The 21,674-nt window shown below is 38.7% G+C and overlaps 1 protein-coding gene across 1 annotated transcript in view; it reads left to right on the top strand.

The window, feature by feature from the left end:
• The first annotated feature begins 306 nt into the window (after nt 1-306).
• Nucleotides 307-21,674, top strand: part of FAM19A2 (family with sequence similarity 19 (chemokine (C-C motif)-like), member A2) — a 51,229-nt gene continuing 29,861 nt past the window's right edge. Inside the window, exon 1 of the mRNA XM_008938660.1 lies at nt 307-412. Within this exon, the coding sequence (XP_008936908.1) occupies nt 307-412 (106 nt within the window). The remainder of the gene's footprint in view (nt 413-21,674) is intronic.

Raw genomic sequence — 21,674 nt, 5'->3', positions numbered from 1 at the left:
ATCCTTCTGCCAGCTTTGAAATCTGCTGTGGCTATGAACACGGCTTGTGCCTTGAAACGTGATGAGTGGAGATGGTGAATTTTCCTGGTACTGACCAGGGTGGAGTGCTGGTAGACCAGGGAGGGAGGTTATGCTGATGCTTTATATGATGTACCTCATTTAGAGCTAACCAAAATTTAAAACTTAAAGTTTGCCAGCCAGACACCCATAAAAACTTCTTGAATTCTCCTTAAATTATGACAAATTAAAGCTTTTTTTAAAAAGTCTTAAGAGAAATACTTATTTTTGTGTCTTTTCATTTTCAGGATGAATAAGAGATACTTACAGAAAGCAACAAAAGGAAAACTGCTAATAATAATATTTGTTGTAACGCTGTGGGGGAAATTAGTATCTGGGGCAAATCATCACAAGGGTAAGAAATTCTCTTCTTTTCTATTACACTGTCGTGCCTGTGGCCTCTGTCAACAAAGTCAGAAGTGTCCAATCTATACAGTCTTTTTTCCTTATGTGTATTTGTGTCTTTTGGTTTTGGTCCACTGATCAGGTCCAAAGGGGGAGAATTTTCAATGGATATAATGTTATTAATTTATAGAGAATTTAAGTATTTCATTCCCATTTTCAGCATTCTCTGATTTTAGGTAATTTTTGTAATGATGGTACAGTTGATAAGATGTTAAAATAAGATGGTAAATTAAAAAAGATGGTAAAGTAAAAAAAAAAAAATAATGAATGCTAATTGTCTCATAAAAATAGATAGATCAGATATAATCTATTTATGCTACAAATGAATTTCTAGAATGAACCCTAGAAAGAAATAATTTTTAGTAACATTTATGCTGATACTGTGTGCAGTTATCTATCAAGGATAAATTCATGGGTAAGGTGTGCTGAATGTGATTGTTTCATCACCAAAATAAGATCATTACTTTGCAGTGTTGTCTGTCTTCTATGCTTGGTTCCTAACACTGGACCAGGAACTTTATTATCTTGTGACAATGTAAGATTTCTTTCCTCTTGATTGTTCCAGCCTTTAAAATGTATATGCACCAGCAGAAGCTGTGGTGGTTTATTGAAGCTTGTAAAAAGGTCTTTTTGTATCTGTGTGTGTTTGTGTAAACCCCTAATACAGGGAACAAGCTCTCTAGATGCATGTGCTAGTATCTTCTTATAGGCTGATATAACTTGAAATCTCATCTGCAGTGTAATGTAATTTTGAAACCCACTTCTCATCTTCATAAAATGTCTGTGGGCTTTTTATCTGCTTATTCCAGATCAGAATAAACTCTAACAACTTGGGTAAAGAAAGGGTGGGACACGAACTTTACAGAGAACTAAGAAATTAAATACTGGGGAAAGATTCCAATAATATCAGTCAGTTCATCTCTCTGTGTTCATATACATTTTATTATGTACCCTCTGGTGATAGGATTTCATGAGCAGGTATTTTATATATCTAACTGCTAGATATTTTTCTGCTCTGTGAAGATACCTTTCTTCAAAATACCTCATTGATTAAGGACTTCAGGATGCAGTGGCACTTTCTGAAAAGTCTTTTGTGAGTTACAAATTTGCCACAGACAAAACAGGTTCTGATTTGGTCCTGCAGGCCAGAGATGGGCATCCTGCCAGACAGGAACCGTGCTGACACCTTTTGCTTAGCCTTTGTTCCCTTTCTGAACAACAATATGGATTTGTGCTGTGGCCTGCCAGTTTAGTCATCTATGGGAAAAGAGCCAAGATATCTTAGCCTGCATTCAGAATTCTTTTGTCTTTCATTATCTTTCTTTAAAAATCAAAAAGCCCATCTCCAGACCATTCTGATTCCATCCACAAAAGCTAGTCTAGCTCTGTTTGCCTCAATCCAATTAAAAAATTCGCCAAAGTATGCTTGCTAATATTTTTTAAAAAACAGTGGCTAAAACCTGTCACCAAGTACTTAAGGGAAACAAATTATAATAGTAAAGACTATTTGGGGAATTAAGGCCTGACGATTGAAATTCAAATGATCTCCCACCAATTGTAGCTTTCCAGATATATTCACTCAAGGGAAACCCCAGCAGAGATAGGCCATTAGTTATGGTGACAGTACTTGGTGTTTGAGCCCCAGCCTTAGAGCAGAAAAAACTTGAGAAATTTTGAATTTGATTGTTTTAGGAAAAATAAACCCACACCTGAATACCCTGAAAAATCAGATTATTAGCTGTAAGGACTTCTCTAAATTCCTGCAAGTTAACAAAAAGCTTTGGTTCTTTTTTTTTTAAGTTGTAACTTTTCACCCCTTTAGCAAAATGTATAAAGTCTGCAGGGAACAGTAATAAGAAGAAACATCAATTGAGTGTTTAATTTAGAAAAGCAACTATTGTACATGTCCATATATACTTTTGGAAAGAAAAAGCATATTCAGAAGGATTTTGGCTTGTGGATTTAGTAGATCTGCAAATCAGCTGCATTCACTGTATATGGGGGATTATTTTAAAAAAGCGCAGCTGAGTTATGCAGCTCAGCTACCATTGATTTCCAAAGAAATTGGGAGTTTAATGTCCCATTATGTCAAAGAAAACCTTCCCCCTACTCTAACAGCAGAAATGGAGCTGAAGTGCAGTTAAGGAAAACCTGACACTGCTCACCTTTGTATGGAGTTTTCAATACTGAAATATATGTGAGTTTCTTCAGCAATAATTATCCTTAGCATCATTAATCTTCATTTACAGAAGTCCTTACTAACATATTGACACTACAAATCCTAGTGACTTTGAAGGAGCCCTTAAAATTTCAAAGATCAAGAATATACATTTTTAAATATCTTTACTTTCCTATTGACTGAGTCATGTTATGCATCAGTTGCACCAACTCTTAAACCCATCTCTTTTTTTTTCTGAAGGCTATTGTAAAAGAAAAGAGAAAGGAAAAGCAGGAAACATCATCACTGTGCGAAAAATTGTTTAATGAGCATTCTGCTCTCTAGACAGACTTCAGCAAGGATATAAACACCTGACTCTTGACAGGCTGTCTCTGATCTTGTTGCACTTGTTTCTGGTATACAGCACAAATGAGAACTCCCAAGTCAGCAGCAAGAAAAGCAGAGCCTGAGGCAGGGTTTGGGGAATTAGGCTCTGAGGGGAAGTTGAGCAGTCACTAGGATTACACACTGGGATTTCAGACATCTTTTCAGTGCCAGGTACATGGGTGCCAAGTCCATCCTCCTTTTTCTTGAGGACACTGGTTGGAAGACGTCTGCTCCTTCTATCTTGGCTTATTGTTAAATGTTCATCAGCTTGGACGGAAAGTCCAAGAGCTAAAATAGATAAGCACTCATAGTGTTTAAAACAAGAGAGAAAGCTCACATTTTTATTGCTATACATAGGAATACGAGTTCTCCTGTGTAATTTCTGGATGTGCACCTACTTATAGCCCATTTATCCTGTCTTCTGAAAAGAAGTAGGAATGCTACTGTTTCTTTTTTGTTTTGCTGGGGACCCTGGTACTATGGTGGTGTATGCCTTACATGAGCACATGCATACGTGAATCAGCCCACAGTACCACAACTGTTTGTGCTGCTGTAGCTGTGCATGAGAAGACAAGGAAAGGGTGGCATATCAATCTTCAGAAGGATGTTGTCAAGGTTATGAGTCTAAAAATTGATATGCCTTGAGGGTGGCTGAAATAAATCCATAAGGGTATTTTATTATAAGACTGATCCTGATCCTCCTGCTCACTGCTAGCCCTTGGAAAACAAATAAACCTGTGTAAACATATAGTGTTCACTGACAGATATGGCAGACAGGCATCAGTTCAGCGTCACTGCCTGTTTGCTATTTCTGTCATAGCGAACATGAATTGATTTGGTGAGCACTGTACCACAGCCCAAGTTTAAGGTTTCAAGTGTTGGACTGGTCTTTTTGAGAAAGAAATATACTGATAGCCCTTTACAAGCACTCCTTTGTAGATAAGAGGCTACCGTGAGAGTTTCTACCTTAAAACTAAAATCTCTTTCAAAATTCATATTTCTCCGAGCTTTTTGGGATAAGGGGTTTTTTTTGTTTGTTTGTTTGTTTGGGTTTTTTTTAATATTGATAAGACAATAAGGTCATCTAAATAAATTAAGGGTTCTTTTGAATCTGAGCATAGTTGAATTTTCCTCAAAATAAAAACCAATACATTTTACATTAAATTCTTAATCCCTGGATAAAATAAAAAGTGACTTAAAAATATGGCTAGTTGTGAATCCTTGTTTGCCAGAAGAATTTGCTGTGGATCCAGAAAACACTCCAGGTAGATAAATAAATGAATATTTTTTTGAACTTACTAGGTGAAAGTCTAGGATAATTTATCTTCATTTTTAAAAATCACACAGAAACTGAACTTACTAATTTGACGCCTATCATATAGTTAAAACAAATTAAATTTGTGATGCAGAATTGCTGCTCCTTTTTGTCTGTGAATTTGCACTAAATTAGAAGTTTGAGGGAATGTCTCACTATTCACAAGGAGAAAATTAATCTTAGTTTCTCCTTGCAGAAGAGTAGCTGCTCTGAAGCCCGGCTGAATAAAGGAGCTACTGAGCCTCTAAAGCTGCTAGTTAGATTACTCTTCCTGAACAAGTCTGTCTTCCAGCTGTCTTGCCAGGGCAGAAACATTGTTGGCACCAGTGTTGTGATGTAGGATATAGCCTGTGCCACATATGTGCCTGGAGTTTGGGAACTGGTATGACTATAAGCAAGAAACCCAGTGGTAGCAGTGGCACACTTTCAGGTGGTATTGATGTATTTGTGTCTATGGCTGGACTTTCACTACTGATCATTCTCTTCCCTGTTCACCAGGTCTCTTTCCTTTTATTTTGTGAAAGGAGTACAAATAAAATGTGCAAGACAGTCCTGGAAAGCCTAAGGAAGTGCCTGAACATTTTAAGTCTTTGTGGAACTGAGTTAGAAATGCGGCTGAATTGTAATCATTGTCCCTGAGTATCTTATTTTCTTTGGATAACTCACCATTTCTGTTTACTCTGGAAGACCTTTTAAGCCTTATGTCTAGATTTGTCATGTTTTCTCTCAAGAAAATGAAGCAAAATGCAGCAAGTCCTGACCAGGGCTCCACACACATCCCCCATTTGTGGATCTTTGTGAATGTAAAAAGCACTGTCATATTAATGAACAAATTTAATCCAGTGTGATACCATTGGCCAGTATGGGCAGTAGCATGCCTGGTACTGGAGTGTGAGTTGAAGGATTCAGAGCCCTTGCAGCCAGATGGGGTGGTGTGAGTTTGTTCTTTTGGCTTCTAGCATTCAGGCGGGTCTCTCTCAGCAAGTGCAGCAACGCCAGCACTCCACTGAATCAGGACACGAGAGGCGCCCGGCTCTGCATGACCCCTGAGCTGCCAATTGATTTGCTCCGAGGAGAGATAATGCAACACTTTGTTAAAACCTATGGTAATGGCCTCTGTGGGTTGCCTCAATGCCCTCCTGCCTCTTCTGTGCACAAGGGGTGAAATTCACTGGTGAGTTAGGACAGCTGTTTAGATGGCTTATAGGTGATTCATGTTGTATTTGTAGTTTTCTCTGAGTTTTCTCTGTTTTAAAATATGTTTATTTCTAGCTTATAATAATGTCTTTGAATTATTAGTATTAGTCCTGCTGAAGTTTTAGGGTATTCTGTAAGAAAAGGTCCACCACAGACCTCCGACTAACTGGATTCATTGTGTTTTGTATGAAAAATCATGTCAAAAGATCTTAAATGTTGTATCAGTTGGAGCATTGCAGAAGTTATGTAACCAGTTCTGCTACTGGGAATCACATTGGAAGTTACAGTTGTTCAGAGAGGCTGCTGAAGGCCTGTACCAGTCCTTTATTCTGGTATCTTGTTGTTGCATTAAGACTGTGAAGGCTACTAACAACAGTGTTCAGAAGATTGGGCAAATACCTATAACACATTGCAGCTAAGTAATGCTGTAGAAGTGCCTTCACCATGAAGCTGTAGTGTTTTAGTATAGATGTACATTTCTCCTTTCTGTTGAGGATTTTACACTGTTCAGAAGACAGCAATCATAATACAGAAGATGTTCGTATTCAGTTTTAAAAACAATAATTACCCTTAGTGCAGAGGATAGAAACCAGGTAAAAGATAGTTACATTCTCCCTTATGTTCTCCTTCCTTCCTGAAGAAGTCCCACTGGAAGTAACGGCATTCTCTGGAGACATAGCATATGTGGTTTGAACCTCTTTGAGCTGAAGAGGGCACCAAACACAGATCTCCCAGTTCCATGATATGGGCTCTAGTAGGAAGGGTAAGCAGCAGTGGTACTGGTTTTTCCTCAGTGCCTGTACCATAACTGTTGGTGAGAGCTCTGACTCTGTGGGTAAATTCTGTGTGTCCAGCATGAACCTTCTGGATATGTGAGCCTGTCAAAGAATTTAAGAATTGTTCTGCACATTCCCAGGTTCTTTACTGGAATTAGGTAGAAGAAAAGTGTCTAATATTTCGATGAGGGTAGTTGCAAGCATGCAGCAATATGTGTGTGGATGCTGGAAGATGTCAGAGGGGTCTGTCAGAATATTAGATGGAGACATCCACCAATCTGTTGCTGATCTGTCAATCCTGCTTCCTCAAACTCTTCTGTTATATTTGCTAAATGTCTCAAATATGGACAATCGTATCTTTTGTGGAAGCTTGTCCCACTGATAGATTCTCTTAAATAAGAATGCTTTGTGTGCAGCTTTTACCAACTTAATTTGGAGTGTAATTAATGTCTAAATATAGAAACAAAGGAAGATGATAGTTAATTTAGCAGACATGGGGAAGAAGGATATTAGATGTTCTTATCTAGCTTGAGCATTAATTGAAAGTTTCAGTTATATCGGGATCAGAACCTGATCCCAAAATTGCCATTTGCTTGAAGATAAAAGAGAAGAGTCAGTCAAACACTTTCATATCGGTATCTCTCACTGCAATCTAAAATGTTAATAGAATATCTGTTAGAATTCTGTAGATAACAGGCCTTGGCCTTCTGACAGGGTGTAAAGGAAAATAATTTTTTCCGGTTGCCAAGATGCCAATAGTTCTGATGGTTCAGTGGGACACGGGTGCAGAAATCATGGCAGTAGCCGAGTTACGCCTTTTTCTTCTTGGCTCTGCCAGCTCACATAAATGGCTGCCTTCATTTCCCCCCAATTCCCACTGCTACCTTAGTGATGAAACTGGGCTGTACTTGAGTCAGCCATGAGGAGTCATAATGAGGTATCATATAGTTTCCTTTATGCTATTAATTTAAAAATATTTCTATTTGTATTTGGCAAGCATTATGGTTTCTTGATGTTTTTCTAAAGCAAGTTAAAGGGAAGTGCTTACCAGTTCTTTATTTTTGGGCCTGATTTTGTAATCCCAAAATGATTACAAAATTATAATGGTAAATATCAGAATGAGTTTACACAAAATATAACTTTTGAGGAAGTGCCATTCTTTGTCTATTGATATAAATAATTAATGACATTGAGTTACTCTGAAAGTGGGAATCCTTGTGGTAGGCAAGCTCTTGAATGTGTCTTCTGGCTGATGCTTGCAGTCTTGGAATTTGACAAGCATTGTAGAAGAGCTGTCACTGAGTCTTCTGACAGCTTCAGAGCTCAGATGGTAGGATTATCTTGAGGTATATTGGAAGGTCATGACTGCTGCAAAGTTTATGTCCAAGACCCTGAAACCAGCTTTCTTTGATGGAGAAACCTAGCAAACTTTTCCCCACTGGTATCACAACTTTTTTTTTTTCCCCTGTCTTTTTTTCCAGAGAAATGCTCATAATATTTTATTAATGTTTAGGACTATCAAACAAGGACATAATTGACGTGAAAATCTGAATAGCATACTGTTTCCCTTACATTATGTTTTCTTCAAATTCAGAGTGTTAAGATTATGTCATTTTTGTAGGTCAAATATCATGAGTCAATACCACATTATAATTAGACTCTGATCCTGAACAGTATCCAGATATGTAAAATTATTGTAATGGCAGGATTAGGGCCAATTCTGTCTTCTAAGTCATGATCTAATTTCAAGTATGAAGGCCATATATCTCAGTGCTGGCCGCAGGGTTTTCTGCACCATCCCTCAGGCTTTCCAATAGACATTCCATACGTCCAGCATACATTCCGTATGTGTAGTGGTGACTGTGCCATATGTATGCTGGTATCAACTGCACATGCCCATTATCTGATTTAGGGGATTTCATATATGCAGACTGGGAGGTCTGTGCCTGGAAAATCACAACCCATGTGGAGATTATTTCTATACCATTCAGAGGATATGCTAATCTAGTTTTCATCTGCATTAATTTTCTGCTGATGATGTCTAAAGACTATGTCCTTCTGTCTTGACACTCTTCACTGAATTTACTCTATAGCAGTGTTAAGTGATTGCTTGTACAATGTTGTATTTTAGAACAGCTGTTCTTTAGTCATACAATTGCCAAGGAAATGTTCAGAAACAGTCAGCTGTTCTGGCGAATAGCAGGAGAAAAATCTTGCATCTGTTTTGGATTGCAATTTAAAAGTTTCTTCCTGAAAAAAAAAAAAAAAATTAGTTCTGTTCTTTGCAGGGCTGAGGGCGATTTACCATTTTAGGGCTCACTGGGGCAGTCTTCCACTGTAGTAGGCATTGGTAAAAGAATCTTATCTTTTCAGAAGATCAGGGAATTGTTCTGAGCCAAAGCTGCACAAACCAAGAGCTCCAAAGCAGCAAAGCCTGTGTTTGTATGCATGCATATGTGCATGCATATGCACACAGAGATGTGACAGACGGGTATGAAAGACAAAAATGCAAGGTCATCACTGATGAAATAGCTTATGTGGACCATTTTAGTGGTTTTTAGAAGCTTATTATTTACTTATGGGAGCTTCACAAAATAGTAGGTGCCTTTCAAACACAACTGAAAACTCAGGGAATTTTTGACAACATCTAGTTTTAGACATCTCTCTTAGGTGCTCTGAAATACTGAGCTCGTTCCTTTCACAAAGTGGGAACTCAAGCTTTCAGTGCAGGTGTGAATACTTCCCTGAATTCATATACCAAAAAATTTGCGACCTATTGGAAACCAGGAACTTTTGGAAAGTCACTTAGGAGGACGGCTTGGTTTAGATATTGTTCTTATATCTGCATAATAATTCTCCTGTGTCAGGGTCATAAAGTCCAAATAAAATTGTAAAGGTCTTATTTTATTTCTGCTGTTCAAATGGAGTCTCATGTTGCAGTTCAGAAGCCAATGAAATTTGGTCTATGACAGATTCATTTATATCTGCGTATCATTCTGCAAATGTCATTCTGTTGTTTTAAAAAGGTTTGGGTTTGGATTTGAACTTTCCTCCATTTCTCTTTGTTGAGCTAAATTACACAGAAAGTCAGGAAGAATTCTTGAAGTTTGCAGAGGGGGATAATAAAGAAATTTTGACCTTCCTGTTGAAGTGTGAAATTATGATTTAACTGTAACCAAGAAAAACTCACTTCTCCACATAGATGGGAGCAAAGCTGACTGGAGAATGGAGGCTGGCTTGGGAGTTTAGATGACAGAAAGCAGGGAAATAATAAAAGAGCAGTCTGCTTTGTGCAGCTCTCTTTTACCAGACTGAGCAAGAATTCTGTCTATAGTGATGAGGAGGCTGAGGCAGGCGCTGCCAAGTCTGTCTTGTTCTTTTTTCCCCATAGATTTGTATAACTCTTGTACTCAAATTGTTCTCAAGTAAAAGCAATAGACTCAGAATTCTTTTTGCAAAATACTTCTGGCTTTGAAATCAAATGTCCTTGAATGAGTGAAGTGTAAAGCCAAATGCATGGGTTATTCTGGGTGAATGCAGAGCTGCAGAAAGGATAGGCCAAAGAAAAGTATTCTGTTCAGACCAACACAAGTCTTCGGTACATTGTGCCATTTTATTTTTAGGTGCAATTATTAAAATTGCTTCAGCTGAGTCTGCTCTAGGGCTGTGTGTGAGAGGAGAGCCAGGGCTCACAGCAGACTGTCTGAGTTGCTTGGAAGGTCAGAATTGTTTGGGATCCAGAATCTGAACCCAAAACTCTCTACGTCTGATGAGAGGTGAGCAGGGGTGAAGGAGTTAAGCCTGTAACTCTATTTCTGTGTAAAGAATGCATCACAGAAAAGACTGAAATCATCATTAGATTCCTTCAATGAGTTGGAAGACTAAGGAAAACCAAAGCTAAATTTTAATAAGAGGACAGATAAGAAAAAATATTGTATCTGTGAACAACAAAATGAAAAGAATTTTAAAGTTAAATACGTATTTAAAACTTTGCTTGGTTTTGTTATGTTATGTAAATTTACTACTGGTAGAAAAAAAAAGATCACTGATGCTAAACTTTCATCTAAGATGCATTGGCATGTGTCAGATTAAAGGTGGAAATTTTGTGAAATGGAACCCAGAAGGTGTGCTAACTGCTAGACACCGCAGAGTGGAAAGTAAATATATTTCCAGTGAGTGAATACTGAGAAAACAAGCATCTGGAAGAAATGGGAATTTTGGTTTCTTAATTGCATCATTCACCCCAGAACATCTGCCAAAGATATTAAGAGCAAATATAACTGTATCTGAGAAAAGATATAAGTTTAAATAAGGAAGGAGGAAGAGTAATATTGTGCCATCTTGTAATACTGCTGCATGCTGTGCATATGAATGCTATGCAAATCTCTCTTCTCCTTGTAGCTTTGGTTCAAAAACACCTTAGGAGAATAAAAGTACTGTTTCCATGCCTATGTTTACCTTTTCAGAACATGGGAAAATCCAGAAAAGCTAATTTATTATAAGTAAATAATCTGTATTTTCACATATTTTGTCCCTCATCGTAACAATACGTCGTATACTAGAATGTTGTGTTGCAGACTGCAAAGAGCATCCTGCAGAGGTTATGACCTGGAAACATCTGAGAAAAGAATTAACCTTTAATCCTACTTATGCCACTCCTGTTCATACCATGGTTTAGATGAGCATTCTTTACTCTTTGTAGTCACACCACCCCTGAAAAATGCTCTTTGGGGGCTGAAGGAATTCAGTGCAGTCAGGCCCTTTGCCTAATGTTAGAGAAGATGGGGTGGGATGGGATGTAAACAGCTAAAAAATGGGGAATTAGGAGGATCTGTATTGCACCAGCACAAGGACAGCACTCACCGGTCTTATCTCATGCCTTTCTTGACTTTTTAGTTTTTGCCTTGCATCATTAGATGTGGTTTCTGCTAAATGATTTAAGGACACTACATTTTCCCACCCTACTCCTGTCACAGCATTACTGTCATCACATTTTCCTGGGTTTATTCTGACAAACAGCTTGTATAGAGGAAAATAACTGAAGAAAAGAGCTTAGCCACCAGAGAGAGATTAGGTATATTGTATTTCACAAATCCCAAGTAAAACCTACATGTTAGAGAAAAAGGAAAAAAATTCAAACTGGTGTCATTTTAAATTTTCTTTAAAAAAATGAATACCAGAAGGACCACTGAGTATTGTTGCCTATAAAAGTGTCATGTCCTAGAACCATGCTTCTTTAGTTGCTGAAGTACCTAAAAACGTTCAGAATCAATCAGCAATTTTGGAAATAACAAAGCACAAAAATCTTTTAATTATTTTGGACTAAGACCTCCATTAATAGGTTATCAACATTTTCTCTTGATGTTATAGGCATTAAGACTTGAATTATTTTGCTGAAAGTCAGAGCAAAACTAAATTAGAGCAGTCTAATGACATATAATGAATGACATATAGAACTATAATGAATGACATATAGAAAACAGACTCATTTTTTTTGCAGTTCATGTGGTTTATTTCATCACAGGTGAACATTTTACCCTCATTGTTTTTTTATCTTTCTGGAATAAAAAATAGTAGTCTGTTTGATACTACTGACACTAAGCATTGAAAGTACTTCTAAAAATAATGTATTTACTGAAGCAAATACCCTTCTCAAGTCTAGTTCTTGTTTCTGTTTTCAAATATAATTTAGTCTAACGGGTATTTTTTCACTTGGATATTCCATAAATCCAGTACACACATTTCAAACTGTCACCCTAGGCAGTTAAGTGAGGGGGGAAAAAAAAAAAAGTGTAAAAAGTCCCACTTATACTGATTTTGGTTGCCAGAAATATTCTCCTAAAAATCTGTTCTATTGTCTGAACATACCTATAGGTGTGATTATTAACTCATTTGCTCTTCTCCTGGGTGCTAGGAATACAACAGTCTACCCTTAAGAAACATTATGACCCACACTAAAAGTATGAGAAAATGCCAAATTATGGCTTACCCTAATAGAATCATTGTAGGAGAGGAGTGTTTCACTATAAAATATCATGCCATGTTTCATAACAATGATCACTAGGGGGTAACAATTTCAGTAGTTTTTAAGGAAGTTTTTATCTTTGGCGTTTATTTTGTACTTCATTTATTTTATGGAAAAAATCTTCTAGGTTCATGCATAGCACAAATGAATAATTAAGGAGGAGACAGGTGGAACACATGAGATTTCTTTCATACAGACAGCCTGGAGAAAAATGTGGAGATGTTATTTTAGAGTTATAGAGTGGGATTTATAAGCTTCAGACTATTTCTTTGTCCCTTTTTTAAAGTGGGAACAAGGAAATAAATCAGCAGTGTATTTTTTAAATCCAGGAAGACTGTCTGAATCCTCTAAGTTTCAATTTTTATTTATTTGAAGAAGAAGGTTCACTGTTTAAAGAGAGCTTTGAAAATCAGTCTAGATGTGCTCCTACCATAACTAGTAACATTTTAAAAGCTCCTGGAATAATATCTAGGGGAGTACATTCCTTAAATGGCCTTTTGCATCTTCCTCTGACTTTAGTGTTCTATTTGCACCTGAAAGTCACTCCTCTGCTGAGTCCTGGCAAATGTCTGAGATCTTAGAGGTCGGGTTTACAGTGGAGGATAAATCAGTGGATATGTTTTAGCTTGGTTTAGTTATACACATACGTTATTAGTCCTAGAGCAGATATGATTGTGAAATGCTGACCTTCTGTTAGGCCTGTTTCAGTATTGTGGTAATTGCAGATACTCATGAGGGCAACCTCCCCAAAGGAAAAACTAACCAGGGACCAAGTCAAGTCTCTGCTGATGTAGCTTTTTCCCTTAGGGAGAGATCTGAGGTATTACCTCTTGAGGGTGCATCTTTCTTTTTCTCTTCATTGATCATACAGGGATGTCCAGCTCCAATTAGATGCCAAAGCTGTAGACATCCAGTGTATAGTGACAAGTGCCTTTGCTTTTGTAGAGAACAGGGGAAACCCCACTGTCTTTATTGCTATAAAAATATAATAAGTGATAGTATAAAGACACAGAAAGTGAATAAAAATGTCAAGATGCATTGCTCTGTTAAAGTTTTGGATCCTTCTGCTTAGAGACACTTATATGTCTTTAGCTGCATGTGTATGTAAGCATATGTATAATACTTAAAAAAAATAATCAGAGACAAAACTCCAGCAAGTCTCTCCAGTCTGCAGGTTCAAATACTGCTGTACATTGCTTCCAGGGCTCTGAACCATGCATATACTGCTGAAATTTGGTTTCTGTTCATCCAGCTAACAACATGTTCATGTTATATGTGTGTTGCTACACTTTAGAAATTACTGTACTGGAAAGGAAATGTGGATTAACATGCTACTCCCTTGAACAGGTGAGGCAGAGGATCAGAAATAATCAGATAGCAACCATATTATGCAGGATATTTGCTGAAATAATACTACAAGTGAAAAACAGTCATGAACCACAAATATAAGTGTTGCTGTATGTGTAATAAAAGGAAATTCACAGTGTCCATGCTTACTTTTTTACTGTGGGTCTCGTTCCTTAGAAATTATAGGCACTCAGTCATAATATAACTCCTAGGCAATGTAGCATTTCCCTGTAAAGGACTGGAGTTAATGTAAGGCTGTGCCACTGAAGTCAGGAAAGGCTGTCTCACTCCACTGCATCTTCAGTTCTTGATTTTCCCATCTTTTTATTTTGTTTTACAATGCTCTGCTAACTACAGCTGCACCTGGAGGATATGCGCTAGGATTATTCTCAAGATTTTGCTGACTTGTGAGCCCTGTGAAGATAAAACTCCCACCAGATTTGTGTATGCCATCAGACAAGGTATCTCATGAATGGCATTTCCTCAAATCCTACAGTGTATCCCCATGTTGTTCAGCTTTTAAGGTGGTGAGCTGAAGGGAAGAGCAATTGTTGTTTTGTCACACTTGTCCACACACTAAAGAAGATTATACTTGGCTCCTTTCACAAAATATCAGTGCCATGGACCTGGACAGTTACTTAACACTCAGGTATTTTTTTTTTTTCTGGTGTGCATTTTAGAACTAAAGCAGTAAAAATATTTGTTGTGAGTCAGTGTAGATACTCCTAAGGAGTTGCGGGCAGTTGGTTATTTCCCCATAACAATTTCACCTCACCTTGAAAAGAGGCACAGCCCTACAGATCTTTATAAATGGCCACTCTGCTGCCATTTTTGACACTTTAAGCACTGGAAGACACCTACACCACTCTACTACGTATTGCACATGGCATTCAGCTTTGCACTTTGGACCTTTGAAAGAGTACATGCAAAAGAGAAAACAATTGCTTCTCAATCTACTCATCTTTCAGTTATTTAACTAAAAATCACTATTCAGAGTGATCTGAGGGTTGAGTTTTGAGGCTCTAATGTTGACTTATGTTTGGAGAACCCTATATTAAAGTAGCAAAAAGAGCAAAGTGTATACAGCCATAAAAATGTATACAGCTAGTGTATGTGTACTATCAGTTTTTGTGCAAATGGTCAGTTGCCTGTATATCAAGTGCTTTCTTGCAAGCTCCTATTAGCAATTTGAATTAAAATTTGACTATACAATTTTTAATTAATTAATTAATTAATTTATTTTAAAATTTTCATTGCTCCCTGAGGGCTCACTCCTTTCACAGTGATGAGAAAAAAATGTGAGAGGTGTGGACATTCTGTCTTTGGCATGAATAGTCTCTGGCACCAACAAAACACCTTGGAGGGGTGCCTTGTTCCTGGTGGCTGAGGGAGCCTTGCTTCAGCTCTTCTTGGGGAAGGATGAATCTGAGTGTTGGTCAACATGGCAGAGGAGGAGCTGTGAGAGCTGGACCTGGTGAGAGGTGGGAAGCTTGCCTTGCACAGTGGCCTCTTCATGACACCTTTCAGAAGAAGCAGTACAGCACTGTAGTCTTCCTTCTGCTCCATGGTAGGAGGCATGATTGCTTTGCTGGTCTGTGTGTCTCATATTCAATGCAGAAGTCCTGACCAGTCTAGGGTAATGTAAAATTAGTTTACTAATAATTTTCTTACATCCTGCTCCAGGTGTGCTTTCTATGATCCTGCAAAACTTATGTCCAAGAGCTGCCCAGCACACTCTGCTGTGCTCTGCACTTGCATCTCAGCAGTGTTCTAGATACAGAAGGTGCCTGGCTTATTTTGTGGATGGACAGGAAAGAAAAGGGACCATGGTCAGGCATGGCCCTTGCATCTCTGGATGCACTGTATGAGCTTCCGTAGACATACATGGTAAAATGCGAAGCACGAAGCCATGTCCTCATGCTCCAAAGAAGTCCCTGAATAATTGCTTTTTTTTTTCTTTTTAATAACTCGTTTTTGAATAGGTTTCTCTTGAAGGTGTGAATTACTTCAGATGCTTTCATTACCTGACAGTTTTTATAAAGCAGGTTTCTAGAGTTCTGGGAAGTGTGATATTTTTGCAGCTTCTGACTGAATAGCAATGGTGTATGTGTTTCCTAACAACAGCTTCTATTAACCAGAGTTCCTTCAGAAACAAGTGCCAGGGAGTCTGCTAGGAGCATCTTAAAAGATGCTTTTCAGTAAGAAGAGCTATCTTAAAGTATTATCTTCTGGGAATCCTAGAGCAAAAGTATTCTTGATTGCACAGCTTTGAATGGTTCTCCTGGCAGTTTATCCTCTTTTATTTTGCTTGTTGAAATGTGCTTTCTTTTCCTCTGTCTTGAAGAATAGCCAGACTCTTCCCAGGCCATCCAGTTTCAATTCATAGACTCTGTCTAGATACTTATTGATTTATCATGCCCATGGCTTAGAGACTTGCTATTTATATGGAATCAATAATGTAGTGGGAAGGTTGTAGCAGGGGAGATCACTGTAAAAGATGGGATTTCACAGGACAAGACATGTGCCTTGTTAGCAGTTTCTTTCTAAGGACCTGAGTTAAGTTCCCCTCTGACTCTGCACTTCAAAGAGCTTGCCAGGGGCTCTACAGAGGCAAGCTGAAACTGAAAATTAAGATGTTTCATTCAGATGCTGGACTGTGTGCTGGGACATCCTACTGAGTTTCTCTTAGCACACGTGGGGGAGTTCTGAAGCACTATAGGAACGTCTTCAAAGGCAGGAGTGGAAAAGGAAAAACTAAAAAACTTGTTATGTAGTTTTCAGAAAGATGAGTATGCCTATGTGTGCTTTCAGTTTGTCTGCGGAATATATCAGGGTATATTTGATAGTTTGGTTTAATTGACAGATTAAGTCAAAATGCATTACAGAGCTGCAAAATGGAATATTATGTATTATAAAATGTTACGGAAGTAAAGAAACTTTAAATTAGTAGAGAGATACCATTCTATCCAATCATGAAAATGGATGAGACAAAGCAAAACAAAGCCCAAAAAAATTCTAAAAGAAAAAAAATTGATACACTAACTAAAACTAACTTTAAAAATCAACTATCCAAGCAAGCAAGCGAGCAAGCAAAAATCTTGAAGAGTTTTTAAAATGTGGAATTTCAAATATTAAATGCTTTTTATAGGTAAGTTATGTTAAATTTCATCACGTATTTGTGTGATGAATGTACACACACATATGAATCTAAAAAGGCATTCTCAGAATCTTACCGTATATTTTTATTTAAATATCCTCTTTAGATGAATGGGGGCCAGGTGTACATAACAGCCTTTCTTTTTAGAAGAGAGATATAGAGTGAGTCAGTACTATCAATATGATGTTTGGTAAAATTCTAAACAATGGGAATCCTGAAGTTGGAAGAATTTTTGAAAGTCCGTATTGACTTCACTGGATATTTCCTATCAGGTCATTACTGAAGTCCCATAGTGCTTCTAATGTAGCATGTATTCTAGGTTTGGTCAGCTTAATAGTTCTCCAATACAGACATTAAACAAGTGATGTTTATATTCATCCTTAGGAAAAAAATCTTTGTGTTGATTGCTTTCAAAGTCCTTGTTTTTTCTTTACTCTTCTTTTTTGGAGGAATGTACTAAGGGCTTTCTAAATAAAGTTAGGGGGCTGTTGCCTTTCTAACCTTGAAGGATTTTTGTATGGGGTGAATAAGTGGCACTAAGCATATTTTTTAGAAAAAGAAAAGTGGAATAAAACATAAAGACTTTGACAATAGAATTCACAGTGATGTTCAGGTACTTAGAGATGAATTGACCTTCTTATTACAAAGATCTATTACCTAAATAAGTTTCTGCACATTATTAAAAAAATAAATACCTTAACTGCGGAACCAAGGTCACGCATAAAGAGCTAGATGTGTGCTGAGATGGATATAGAACACAGGGACCCAGCTGCACCCTTCTTTGGGAAGACCATAGTTGTCCTTCCCTTGGCTTCAGCTATTATTTCCACAGAGGCACTTAGAGTCCACTGAGGTGCTTGATCTGTTTTCTAATAAGTGTGATAGGACCGAAAGCAGGCTGTTGAAAAGGACTATTGAATTTACCTCTTCACCTTGTTACACTAATCCTATTTCATAGAGACTCCCATACACAGCACTTTTCTTAAGGTTTTCCTTCAGGTGAACGTTGCATGCCAGAGGGTCATTCAAATACACGGAGACAGAAAAAAAACGTTTAGTTTCTTTTTTTCTGATATGTCCCTGGGAACATGTTAATTTGTCATCTTCTACAATGAACCTGGGACTATTTGGGTCAGCTGGTAAGAAAAGAAAATTAATAATAAGAGTCATCTAAGGAAGCAAGGGAAATATATTCCCCGTAAACTGTGTAAACTACAGGCTTCTGAAGCCTTGAGAGTGCGGAAAAAATGTGTTTTTTTTTTTTTTGTATTCTGTCAGATGCTGAAGGCTGCTCTGAGACATGTGCTACTGCTTCTTGCTGAGTCGAGATATTTGGCAGAAGGCCCACAGAGAGAGGAGGAGAGAATAAAAAGTCTTTGTGCCAAATGTTCTTTTCAGTGCCTGAGAGCTGGATTGGTCTTTTTTTCTGTCTGAAATCATATAATTAGTAATCTCAAACCTCAGCTTGTTAATTTACAAAATGTCTGCACGCTTTAATATATCGTTTGCTTAACATGTTTGATAACAACCTCAGAGATACTGGGGCTTTTGACTTCTCGTAGTATTTATAAACTGCACCTCGCCCTGTGTGTTTCTCTGCCAGCTCTACACAGGCTCAGGCTCGTCTGGCGGATGGCGTCAGCCTGCAGCCGCGGGGGCAGACACGCGGGAAGCGTCTTCCTTGGGAAAAGCAAAGCGGCTCCACTTCGGGCCGTAGGGAAACTCGCAGCCTCTGCTGCCGTCGGCCCCCTCCCCTGTTGCCTGCTTCTCTGCTCAGCAAGCAGGGGGGCTACGGCGCAGCGGGTCCATCTTGGCATATGTGGTGGTAGGCAGTGAGGGATCTGGTGGGGTGGCTGCAGCTTGGGAGCTTGTGAGGACTGGGAGAATGTGCAGAAGCCCCTTCTTCTCCTTTTCCAGCAGCTGAACAGTGTAAAAAGCTGCAACATCCTCAATGATTGCCGCTTGTGATCTTGTCTCTGAACCCTCTGTGGTTTCAGAATTGAAAGCTGCAACACTCTAGGCTGGGAGGGGGGAGGTTCATATGAAGAAGAGGAAACTATTGTTCAGGCTATCTGAAAATGAGTTATGTTTTGTGTTCCTGTGTCTTTAAATTTTGATGGAAAGGCGTCATTGGCCATAAAAAGGCTGACTTTTGTGAAGAGATGAGATAAGCTTATTTGAGTAAGACCAACACACTCCTGCCAAAGGACTGATTGAATAAAATTAGCTTCAGTAAGGCCAGGAGGATAAAGTCATATGGCTGCAAGCTCTCCAAGTCCAAGAGAACCTACATGAAGTGCTCCATCTGTGGTTTTATGTTTGTAAAGATTGTGTGACCAGCTGGGACCATGCCAGCTTGTTGCGTTATTCCAGTAAGTCTTTTTCTCTCTTATTGGAGACAACTCAATCCTTCAGTCCATTTCATTGCATAGATTTTGCTATGGGAAAATCTGAGGCTTGATCTCACAGGGTCATTAGTGTGCTCTTCTTGGAGCAATGTAGTTTTCCTTGATTTTTTTCCAAAAGGGAAAAAAAATCTTCCCACACAGATGGCTATAACTGTTGGCTGGCAGACAAGCTGATGGATGAGATTTTTCTTTGGCACTGTGCAGAGAAGTATGCTTGGCAATGTGACTGTGGCAAACCATTCACTGGTTTTTAAAGGCTACCAGACATGCTGCTTGCATAGTCTTGTCAATGAACTCTACTTACCATCCTTCACCCAAGTGGACTAACCGGGTTAATTGCATGGTAGAGATAGCTCAATGAGAGGAGCTAGGCTAACATCTGCAGAATAACACTTATCAAGAGTTACTCTTGTCATTTTTAAATGGTTCTCTCACGAGAGAAAACACCACATTGAGTCCAAGAAGCCTGGGAGGGGCTGCTGTTAGCAGGAACTTATTTGTATGTGCTGCCTACAGGTGGCATTGCAAAACTAATCGGTTCAAGCAATCAGCTCTGGTTTTTAACAGTCCACCTGAGAACCTGTCTGAGATGCAAGAGACATCAGAATAAAAGAGAAATGAAAAATAATGCTGTACTTTTAAGCTAAACTGATTCTCCGCTGGTTTAAGTAGAGCATAGTGTGTGTTCTGTCTGTCTGGACTTTTTCAGTGACCAAGGTGACCAAGTGACCTTTAATAGCTATAGCTGAGGTGCAAGGCATGGAAATGTGAATGCAGTAAATAAGAACTCAAAGCCCTGTCAATAAGGTGTGTTTGCAGGAGTTTAGGACATACTTGCTTGGGAAGGAGTTGTCCACATCAAATCGAGCAAATAGGAGGTCTGCATGGCCTCTGGCATGGGATGGACTGTTCTGATCAAACAGGGCAACTCTTCTGCTTGACTCACTGCACTGTTTTGGCATGTGCCTCTTGACAGCTATTGATCTGCTGATCTAGCAGGTAAGCTGCCTAATTTGAGAGAATTATCTTGACAGTCTGTGTACATTTCTTAGAAGCAAATGTTGACGGTTAAATGTGATTTTGCCAAACGCTGCCTCTGTCTTCCTTGCTTATTTTTTTCTTTCCAAAAGGTTTCTAATGCTCATATCTGTTAGAGTTTGCTGAAAAAAGTTGCTGAGTAGTTGTGAAGCTGTGGCTTCTTATCCCCAGGTTCTGCCAATGGTGAGGCTGAGCATGTGTGCTCCTTAGACACACATAGATGAGCACATAGACACACAGACTCACACAAGCACAGGAGACACAAAGCCAGCCACACAGATCAATGCAGACAGATGTTTTTCCTGACACCCACGTTAACACAATGGACAGCTCAATTCTCTTTGTCTTCCCTGGCTGATCAGCATTGAAGTTTACTACTGGAGGGATATATATCTATACAAACACACAAAATGGATCACTCCAGTAGCTGGTCTTCAATGCTCAGCCTGACTGGTAGCTGGTCTGAGGTGCCCCCATATTGCCAGTTGCTTTCACTTGGGTTCACAAGCCCATAGGGTTTGTGGTCCTATGCCAGTTTCAGGGAATCAGTTCTCTTAATTTATCACCAGCTAGCCTGGTTTAAATGTCCCTAGCATTCACATGTACTCACTCACAGAAGCGAGTTCACCCACAAAAAAAGGTAGAAATGGGATTTAATGAGAATGTAGAATAGCTTGCAATATTTGAGCACAAGGCTTAGTCAGGCAAGTGTACTGAACATTTGTTCTTTACACTTCATTGGCCCCTCTTATCTGGTCCCCTTTATTCACTCACACTTTATTCCTCCCCAGTCCACCCTGATCCCCACCGTGCCCCTGGTCCTTCCACGAAGTATCCCATGATGAATCTCACATGTTTTCAGAAAATGTCTGATGGCAAATTTTATGCAAGCTCAAAATTCTGTTCCCCTTTCATCTAATAACAGGTAGTAGACCCCTGTATGCAATAACTTCCATTAATCTGCAAGGCTTTCTTGGGAGGCCGTTTCTTGTGTTTACTCATCTCAGTGAGTTTCCTTCAAGACCCAGGGGCTGATTGCTTCCCCTGGATGGTGCTGGAAGCACCAGATCAGAGAGCTCCGTTGGTGCTCATTAGCATCCTGGGGTTCATTTGGACACCTAAGGTTGTCTTCTTAGCTGAGGGCCATGCTAAGGTAAGGGTTATTTGGCACATCCTCAGTTCTAGGCATTTGGAAAAGGGAACATCAGAGACTTAGAAGCTTCTTGCTCCAGAAAATTCTCTCTTTAAAAGTAAAATTTGATATTTGGCTTTGTCTGTAGACTACTTTAAACTACATGAATGTTTTAAATGTGTATGACATCTATGGAATAGATAGCTAAATAAGTTTTTAAGTAGCCATGTGAAATGTAATGATAGTGTAGAATAAGACCGCACAAAATTATA

This window comes from Merops nubicus, unplaced genomic scaffold (genome assembly GCF_000691845.1).
Source record: "Merops nubicus isolate BGI_N331 unplaced genomic scaffold, ASM69184v1 scaffold3884, whole genome shotgun sequence".
NCBI lineage: Eukaryota > Metazoa > Chordata > Aves > Coraciiformes > Meropidae > Merops > Merops nubicus.
Note: the sequence above shows the minus strand (reverse complement) of the source record. Positions and strands in the feature narration are given on the sequence as shown.